This window comes from Melospiza melodia, chromosome 11 (genome assembly GCF_035770615.1).
Source record: "Melospiza melodia melodia isolate bMelMel2 chromosome 11, bMelMel2.pri, whole genome shotgun sequence".
Lineage (NCBI taxonomy): Eukaryota > Metazoa > Chordata > Aves > Passeriformes > Passerellidae > Melospiza > Melospiza melodia.
This window is the reverse complement of record NC_086204.1, coordinates 1,412,282-1,421,466: the sequence shown is the minus strand read 5'-3', so window position 1 is coordinate 1,421,466 and position 9,185 is coordinate 1,412,282. Positions and strand designations below refer to the sequence as shown.

At 54.2% G+C, this 9,185-nt stretch overlaps 1 protein-coding gene across 1 annotated transcript; it reads left to right on the top strand.

Moving 5' to 3' along the window:
* The first annotated feature begins 513 nt into the window (after nucleotides 1-513).
* On the top strand, nucleotides 514-8,880 carry LMX1A (LIM homeobox transcription factor 1 alpha). Its single transcript, XM_063165140.1, has 6 exons — nucleotides 514-730; nucleotides 5,390-5,559; nucleotides 6,082-6,159; nucleotides 6,254-6,323; nucleotides 6,428-6,601; nucleotides 7,241-8,880. The coding sequence occupies exons 1-6, from the start codon at nucleotides 556-558 to the stop codon at nucleotides 7,399-7,401; spliced, it is 828 nt and encodes a 275-aa protein (XP_063021210.1). The 5' UTR covers nucleotides 514-555; the 3' UTR covers nucleotides 7,402-8,880.
* Nucleotides 8,881-9,185: the final 305 nt, after the last annotated feature.

Here is a 9,185-nt window from a genome sequence, read left to right as displayed (position 1 = left end):
TATATTACATTAAAACTATACTAAAAGAATAGAAGAAAAGGTTTCATCTCAGAAGGCTAGCTAAGCTAAGAATAGAAAAGAATGAATCAACAAAGGTCTGTGTCTCGGACAGAGAGAGAGCCAGCTGTGCCGTGATTGGCCATTAATTCCAAACATCCACATGGGACCAATCACGGATCCACCTGTTGCATTCCACAGCAGCAGATAACCACTGTTTACATTTTGTCCCTGAGGCCTCTCACCTTCTCAGAAGGAAAAAATCCTCAGAAAGGATTTTTAGTGAAAAGATGTCTGCAACAGTTGTGTTTTGAGCCCTTCAGGCCGTGTCTGTTGGTCTGGCTGTGGCAAAGAGGCTGTGCTTTGGCCCCTTCAGCCATGTCTGGGTGTGCAGAGAGGTTGTGCTTTGGCCCCTTCAGCCGTGTCTGTTGGGCTGGCTGTGGCAAAGAGGTTGTGTTCTGCCCACTTCAGGCGTGTCTGTTGGTCTGTCCGTCCCGCAGGCTGTTCGCAGTGAAGTGCGCGGGCTGCCTGGAGGCCGTGGCTCCCAGCGAGCTGGTGATGCGCGCCCAGAAGAGCGTCTACCACCTGCACTGCTTCTGCTGCTGCGTCTGCGAGCGGCGCCTGCAGAAGGGCGACGAGTTCGTGCTCAAGGAGGGGCAGCTCCTCTGTAAGGGCGACTACGAGAAGGAGCGGGAGCTGCTGAGCTTGGTGAGCCCGGCTCTGTCGGATTCTGGTAAGGGACTCCCTGGCTGGTCCCGCTGCCAGGCCCCTCACAGGGGTCTGGAGGTGAGGTTTGGGCTCGCTGCCCTGAACTTCTGCCCTTTGGGCTGAGGGGATGAGCTCTGTAAGGTCCTCCAGGCACCTCGGTGGTGAGGGCTTGAGCAGGGAGGGCTGGAGGATGCTGTGTGTTCCATCCCACCTCATGAGGCTCATTTCTGGAGGGGTTTGTGCTCCTGGCCCGTGCAGCTTCCCCGGATGTGGGAGGGAGAGCTGGCCACTGACTAAACCTAGGGCTAAACCCTTGTCCCTGCCCTGTGCCTCAGTGTCCCTGCCTGTCCCTTTTCCTGCCCCTGTGAAGGCTGAGAACAAGAAGGGAGCTGCTTCTGCTCTAGTCACTCCTTTTAATAACAAGGGGAAACTGAGGCACGGAGCTGAAACATGAGTTGGCAGCAGGGAGTCTGCAAACCTTGTGTCCCCAGCAGCTGCTGACCCATTATGGGGACACTGGGGACACTGCAGAGCCAAGGGGGGCTGCAGGAGAGGTGGAGGGCAGGGGGCCAGCATCCTGCTCCAGCCAGAGTGTCACAGCCAGGTTAGGTTGCCCAGAGCATCAGACCAGCATTAAAATATATTATCTGCACTCAATGCAAATTAAACCTGAATGTTTCCCAGGAAGGCAAGTTTAGTGAGAAAGGCCAGTGCTGGGGAGTGGGAGGGTGGAAATGATCTGATGGTCTGCTAGCCAAAATCCTCAGGATAACGCCATCCCCACAGAGCCCTGCTCCTCACCACTCTCTCAGTTCCCCCTAAAATCCCTCACTGGGGAAAAGGCTGCTTTGTGGAGGGAAAGGATTTACCTTGGAAATTCTCTGCTCTGGAAAAGACTGTCAGCAGCTGTGGTGGGGGGCTGTCTTTTCCCTGCTGGAGCAAAGCACTGGATTTAAAAAAAGTAGAAATCAAGATTAGGGGTGTGCTGTTAAGATGTGAAGCACAGACACAACAAAGCCTGGAGTGCTGTAACTGGGAGCAGATTTGTGAAGGGATGGTTTGCATAGATAGGGAGCAAAAATTGCCCAAAAATTGTATTTCTCTTTAATATTGAGCTCCTCTGCAGTGAAAGCTCTTCTGTCTTACAGCACTGCCTGTGTGGGTTCTGTGTGAGCCCTCAACCCTGCTTGCTCAAGACAAAAAAGTTCTTCCTCCTTGCAATTAACAGTGGTGATGTTTAAAAATCAGAGTGAGTCCATGGGAGGAGGTGGCTGAGGGGAGCTGGTGAGTGATGGTCCAGCCCTGGAGGAGCTGGAGAGGCAGGAGTGCAGCAGGACCCAGCCCACTGGCACTGGCTCTTCCCTTAGCCCTGGGAAAGTCCTTAACTGATTGAAAAATTACTGCTTTTTCCTCTGGGATATACAAACCCTTTCCAGTTAAAATAGGAACCAATGAGGAAGAGAAAGCAGATCAGCCACAATGGTTTGGGTTTGTTCCTAGTGGGGGAAAAGGGCATTTGGGGAAAGGTTGGGGAGCTTTTCCTCCCCAGCCACTCATCAGCCTACGGTCCAGCCCCGCTGCCAAACCAAGAGCCTCAGCTTTGCAAAAACCCCCAGGGGAAAGATTTATTTTGGTGGAAACTCCAGCTGAGACCTGAGGGATGTGAAGGGCCAGCGTGGGAGTCAAAAGGGCAAGGCAACCCCTTGGCTGATCAGAAACCCAACCCAAAGCCCCTGACATGGCCTGGCAGCCTCTGGCTGGGGGGTCCCAGCCCTTGCCATCTCCCCACTGACCCCATAGCTTGTCCCTGGCTGCTTCTGGTGGCTCCCAGCTTTGTCTTGGGACGCTGGGGACAATGACACAGCAGGGACCAGCCCAGGTGCGCATCCCCCATGGATGCTCAGTGTTGGTGGCTTCTCCTCCCCACAGACCCAGGAGATGCAGAGGGGTGTTCAGAGAATGCAGAGTGGTGTCCAGGAGATACAGAGTGGTGTCCAGGAGATGCCCAGTGGTGCCCAGGGGATGCAGAGTGGTGCCCAGGAGATGTAGAGTGATTTCCAGGGGATGCACAGTGGTGTTCAGGGATGCAGAGAGGTGTCCAGGAGATGCAGAGAGGTGTCCAAGAGATGCAGAGTGATGTCCAGGAGATGCACAGTGGTGTCCAGGGGATGCAGAGTGGTGACCAGGGGATGCACAGTGATGTCCAGGAGATGCACAGTGGTGCCCAGGGGATGCACAGTGGTGACCAGGGGATGCACAGTGATGTCCAGGGGATGCACAGTGGTGCCCAGGGGATGCACAGTGGTGTCCCCTCTCTGGATGCCTTTCACCAGCAGCATGTGATGAGCTCCTCCAGCCTCTTCCCTGTCCCCCCCTGGCTGCTTTGAAGCCCCCCAGGCCCTCTCCCTCCCTCCCTGCCCCCAGCCCCCACACACCAAGGGCCACTTTATGAGAAAGCAGAGATAAAAAGCGAGCCATATGTTGTCTGTAATCTCCCAAACCCTCGCTTCAATTACTGCCTCCCCCGAGCCTCCGCCGCCCAGCCTGAGTAAACAAGCCCCTCTGAAAGAGGACCCTGCTTTCCAATTAAAAACGTCCTAACGTTCCTGCTCTCCCTAAATCCTCCCTGGGCGAGGAATGTCCCGGCCCCGGCGGCGGGATGTGGGCTCGGCAGGTCGGAGCGGGGGCACCAAGCCCCACAATATCCACAATATCCACAATATCCACAAGATCCATGGCCCAGGCCCCTTCCCAGGTGACGTCAGGGCAGCCCCAGACACTCATTAATTTCTCCCCCCTCCTCAGTGGGGAAGGGCTTGAAAGGGAGAGTTAATTAAAAGTAATACCCCGCCAAATCCGGCTTCGCTTTTCCTTCTTTCCCTTTGACACTGGGAGGGATTTGGGGAGCAGGTGTTGGCGGGGGGAGGGCTCAGAGAGGCTGCTCTGAGCGGGTTTTCCCCCTTGGAGAGGGTTTTGAGCATCATGGGCCTGATGGAGCCCATGAGCCTGTGGCTGGAGAGGAGTGGGGCGCTGACCTCGTGCTCGGGTGGTTCATTGACCACTTGACATTCCTTCTCCCACGATTTGTAAAAATCTCTACCTTTCCATCAAAATTAATCTCCTTCAGCGCTCAGGAGAGCCAGCAGCTTGGCAGAGCCCTGGGAAGGAGGCAGCAGCAGCAGGAGCCACTGCTCAGCCCCATCAGAACCTCCTCAGTGGGGTTCTCACACCTGCTCCAGTGTGGCATCCCTCGGGCTGGGACGTGCCAGGAAACATCAGTTTGTCCTTCCTGTTGGTGTGGGAATGCCGTGGCTGTGCTGTGAGCAGGAAGGGAGCTGGAGCAGCAGCAAGGCTCTGGTTCCTGGGGGCCAGCACCCAGCTCCCGGCTCGCTAGGGATTGCCAGCACCAAGAGCTCTCCCTGCCCACTGACAGGGAAAGGCTCCTGGCTGGAATACGGAGTGTGGAGACGAGAGGTGACTGGTGCCTGAGAGCATTCTTGCTGCTCCTCTGGGATCTTTGCCTCCCCTCACCCTGGAGATCTGCTCCTGCCTTTCCTCATTCCCACCTGGGATTGAGACTTTTCCTGCTGTGTGTGATCCATGATTAGCCCTTGCCGTGGGGTTTGACCTGGCCTGTTTTCCCCAGGAATTACCCACACTCCGTGGTACATCCCCCTCTGCCAGAGCCCTGGGATGGATTTGGGCCAAGCACAGGCTTGCAGAGCCCCATCCATGTCCAACCTGCACCTCAGCTCCATCAGCCATTCCCGCATGAACACTGAAGGAGCTTTCTGGGAAAGGCTGTGAGTGATTTACAACTAGCCACAGGGAAGGTGCTGTCAAACCTGAGCAAGCAAGATCATCAGCAGGGGAGGTGCAGTAAATGAGGAGAGCTGGGAAGAGGCACTGTCCCTTTTCCTGGAGTAGTTCCTGTCCTGAGTGGTGGAGAGCAGCAGGGAGATCCACCCCAGTGCCTGGGAATGCTGTGGGGCAGCACATCACAGTGAGTAGCTGAGGGGTGAAGGCTGAAAGACCCTGGGTTTCTGTGCAGGGAGATTGAAAACTCCACAGAAAGAAGGAAATACCAGGCAGAAAGGTGCCCCTTATATGTATGTAAAATATATGTGCTCTGAAGGGAGTTGTCCTCCATGGTAGAGCAGGTCAGGAGGTTTTTGCGAGGGGTTTTTGGCTAACACTTTGCCCTCTCTGAGCATCCCTGACCTCCCCAGCCTGGTCTGCCTGGGCAGAGGGACCCAATCTCTGTCTCCACCTGGGTTTGGGGACAGCTCCAGGGGCACAGTGGTCCTTGACAGCTGCTGGCCCCTCACCTGGATGATGTGACCTGCGTGTCTCTGTCCAGATGAGTCTCCAGCTGGAAATTCCTGTGAAGCAGGCAGAGATCTGGCTCTGGTGGAGGGAAAATCAGCTGTCCCAGGCTTTCACATTGCAGCTGCTCAGACACTTGGGGAAAAGAAGAACCCCAAAACACATCTGCTGGCTGAGCAGTCACAGGCATCAAGTGCCAGTAGCTCTCCCCCACTCCCAAATTCAGCTTCTCACATACTCGGAACAAGATCCCCACCAGCACCCGCTTGTTTTAAATGCCTCAGATTATTTTGACCATGCTGGAGATGGTGTGTGCTGCCTGTTTTCTGTAAAGGACCTGCTTCTATTTCATCCTTAGGCAAAAGTGATGATGAGGACAGCATTTGCAAGCTGGGCCAGGCCTCGGGGAAGGGCGCTGAGGACGGGAAGGATCACAAACGGCCCAAGAGGCCTCGAACCATCCTGACCACGCAGCAGCGGAGGGCGTTCAAGGCATCGTTTGAGGTCTCCTCCAAGCCCTGCAGGAAGGTATGGGGAGAAGGGCCCATGCCCAGCTCTTGGGGATGTCCTGGGTGCTCAGCATGGCCTTGTCTTGGCTGATCTGACCCTTCCTGAAAAGCTGAGTGCACTGAGATGCAGCCCCACATTTTTCTTCACAGAGAAAAAGAAGGCACAGTTCTTTCCAAGAATATTTCTGGGTTTCGCATTCTCTGAACCTCAGAGAAAGAAAACACAGTTCTTATCACTTGCTGTGCCTGTGTTTGTGCCAGAGTAGAATGCAATAGGCAGATTTTTTACCCAGAGTGATGGTGTTTTGTTTCCCTGGCCTGTCAGGGCCAGGTGTGTGTGTTGGGACTGTTGGGGACGAGATGAGAGCAGCGTGAGGAGAGTGAGTGCTTGGCAGATTCAGTTTAGACGTAATGTATATAGTATAATAAAGTAATTAATCAGCCTTCTGATGTCCATGGAGTCAGATGCATCACTCTTTCCCCTGGTTGGGGCCATCCCAGCATTGCCATACTGAGGGAACACTGTCCCTGTCCTCTCCAGGTGCGGGAGACGCTGGCGGCAGAGACGGGGCTCAGTGTCCGTGTGGTGCAGGTCTGGTTCCAGAACCAGCGAGCAAAGGTGGGTACCAGCACCCATTGCTGGCGCTCCCTCCCTCCTGGCCTTGGCCAGGGGATGGTTTCATTCTGCTTTTTTCCCCTTTCCTCTCTCCCAGATGAAGAAGCTCGCCAGGAGGCAGCAGCAGCAGCAGCAGGACCAGCAGAACACGCAGCGCCTGAGCTCGGGTACCCCCCTCACAATCCAGCTTTCCCCATCTCCAGGCTTCTCAGCCGAGCTCCGCCACCCAAAAACCCGCAGCCAACGATCTTATCTCGTTGTTATCTTGCAGCCCAGACGAACGGCGGCGGCGGGCCGGGGCTGGAGGGGATGCTGAACCCCTACACGGCGCTGCCCCCGCCGCAGCAGCAGCTGCTGGGCATGGAGCAGGGTGTCTACGGCTCCGACCCTTTCCGGCAGGGGCTCACCCCGCCCCAGATGCCCGGAGACCACATGCACCCCTACGGTAGGGCGCTGGGGATGCTCTCTTTTGCACTGTCTCCTTCAGAGAGATGCCGGGTTGGGGTGGGGTCACGTCACTCCTAAATGGCGTGTGCTACTGGTGCCTTTTTAGGGCTCACCTAAAAACAGAGGCCAGGCAAAGTTAAAAGAATAAAAGAAATAAATATTTCTTTCAGTAAATAAAAGTATTTACTGAAGGGCTTTCAGGTACATTAAGGGCAGATGAAAGCTCCCCAAGGGGCTACAGCCAAGATGGACTATGGTCCAGACATTTTTCAGACAATTATAAGTTTAGTCCATTTCCATATCAGGGCGTTAATCCTCCAATTACAGCTTCAGGTAGTGAAGTCATATTCCCCCCGTTTGCTCCTCCCCATTTCACTTTTTGTTCATACTTTTCAGGGCCTGAGGCTGTAGGGTGTCCTTGAGCTTCAGGCCCAGAAGGATCGTTTTTCTGACCAAAATGTGAGGACAGCAGCTGACACTCTGTATGGAGTTTAGAGCTATACACTAAAGCAGTACAGGATTTGAAAAATACAAAGCCGAAACCCTAAGGCATCACTAGAGAAGCTGGGGGTAGCAGGCACTGTGGAGGTGCTGGAGCAGGCTCTGAACCCCTCCTGTCCCTTCCTTTCTTCCCAAGGTGCCGAGCCCCTCTTCCATGACCTGGACAGCGACGATACCTCACTGAGCAACCTGGGGGACTGCTTCCTGGGCACAGCAGATGCAGGGCCACTGCAGGCACGAGTGGGAAACCCCATCGACCACCTGTACTCCATGCAGAACTCCTACTTCACCTCCTGAGCCCAGCGTGGTCCCCCCAGGAGGGGCCGCAGAGCTCCCGGGGTTGGGAGGGAGGGAAGGAAGGGAGCAGCTCTGCTGGGATGCTGTCAAATCGTGTTGTAGCTTGGGATTCCCAAGGAGAGAGTTAAGTTATGGGTTGCATAGTTTCATGTTTCTCTTAGGAGCCTAGGATTAGGGACAGGAGTGGTTTTTGCAGCTGGCTGGTGGATTTTCAGATTTCAGACGGGGGACACGAATTTCTCGTTTCGGCAGGGGGAGGGGGATTCTCCTGTAGGAGCATCCCAGCGCTGTACCCCACCTTTAGGAAGAGCAAACTGCTGATCTTCATGGGGAAAGCCTGCAGCATCAGCTGGGCTTTGAAATCTGACAAGCTGACAACGACCTGGGCAAACAGGAGAGGAGCTCTGTGTCACTGCAGGGTTTGGTTATTTCCCCCCTGTTCCCTCAACCCGCTGCTTAAACGTAGGGACTTTTTAAGCTAGATGTTCCCATGTGAATATAGAGAGCTAGAGACCCCTAGCATTGTCCCCGAGGATGGGGCTGTGTGTGTGGATGTGTGTGTGTGTGTGTGTGTGCGTGCAGAGCCGTGTGGCTGGGAGTGCAGCACTGCACGGCCACACCTGCCAGATTGTATCAACAAAAACAAAGTTTATTTCTAAGTCTATCAGAAATTTACTGTACAGCAAAAGTAACTTTATTTTCAGTGTGAACCATATTTAAGGAGATACTCAGTGCACTTAAGTTATAAGAGGAAATAATTTTACTTTTTATAAACGTTATGTTTTAGGTTGCAGAAGCCCAGTGGCAGGGAAGGAGCATCAGTTCATTTCAGGCAACGGGTTTGGGGTTGGTTATTTTCGCTGTTCTCAGGTTGCCCCACTGGTTTCGAGGCGCAGTTGAGACACAGAGCAGAGCTGGCTCCAGAAGCTGCTTTGGGCCAGCAGATTGGTGCGGACAGCGTGGTGGCCAGGCCATGTCCCTGCTGCTGGACCTGTCCAGGAGCTCTGTGTGGAGCTGGTGGACATTGCAGCCCATTGGAGCTCAGCCATGCTTTTCCACATCACCTTTTCCTTCCCCAGCAGGTGCCAGCAGCCACCTCATCCCAAATCCTCCAGCCTGGGTGCTAGGCTGGGGTCAGCTGCTGTCCTGGCCCTGGGAAATGCTGCAGCCCAATCTCCCACCCTCAGGGGAAGCAGAAAGGAGGGACAGCCCTGCCTTTCATCCCTGGGGGGGGTTTTCCTTGGGGTGGAGCCTTCAGCTCATCCCCACTCTGGTTTTCATGCGTTGTGTCCTTTTGTGCTGCTGTTCACAAGCAATGTAAGCGACGACCCCGTAAAGAGAGAGACGTGCAAGTGACTGTGAGGCTCAGAACAGAACACTGGCTGGTCACTGCCATCCTGTCTGACACTGAATGTAGCAGGGCCTGGAGATGGCTGACCCGGCGGGAGGTGCCGACAGCGCCGTCAGAAATCACGCACCCAGATGAAATTCAAAAAAAAGACAAAAAAAAAAAAAAATCACTGTTTAAGAAAAAAACTAAAAAAAAAAAAAAAAAAAAAGAAAAGTCCGGTGTTTTCTGGTGTTTTCTTGTGTGGTTGTGTCCTCTTGATTGGTCTTGATTGGGAGAGGGAAGGGTTTGAGGTGTCTCCAGAGGAAGAAAGGTCTTGGGTAGGTTGAGAAGGTTTTGCTTGATTGGTTTTTGATATCAAATATTCACAGAATCATAGACCCCATCACGGTGTGGGTTGGAAGGGACTTAAAAGACCATCCAGTCCCAGCCCCCT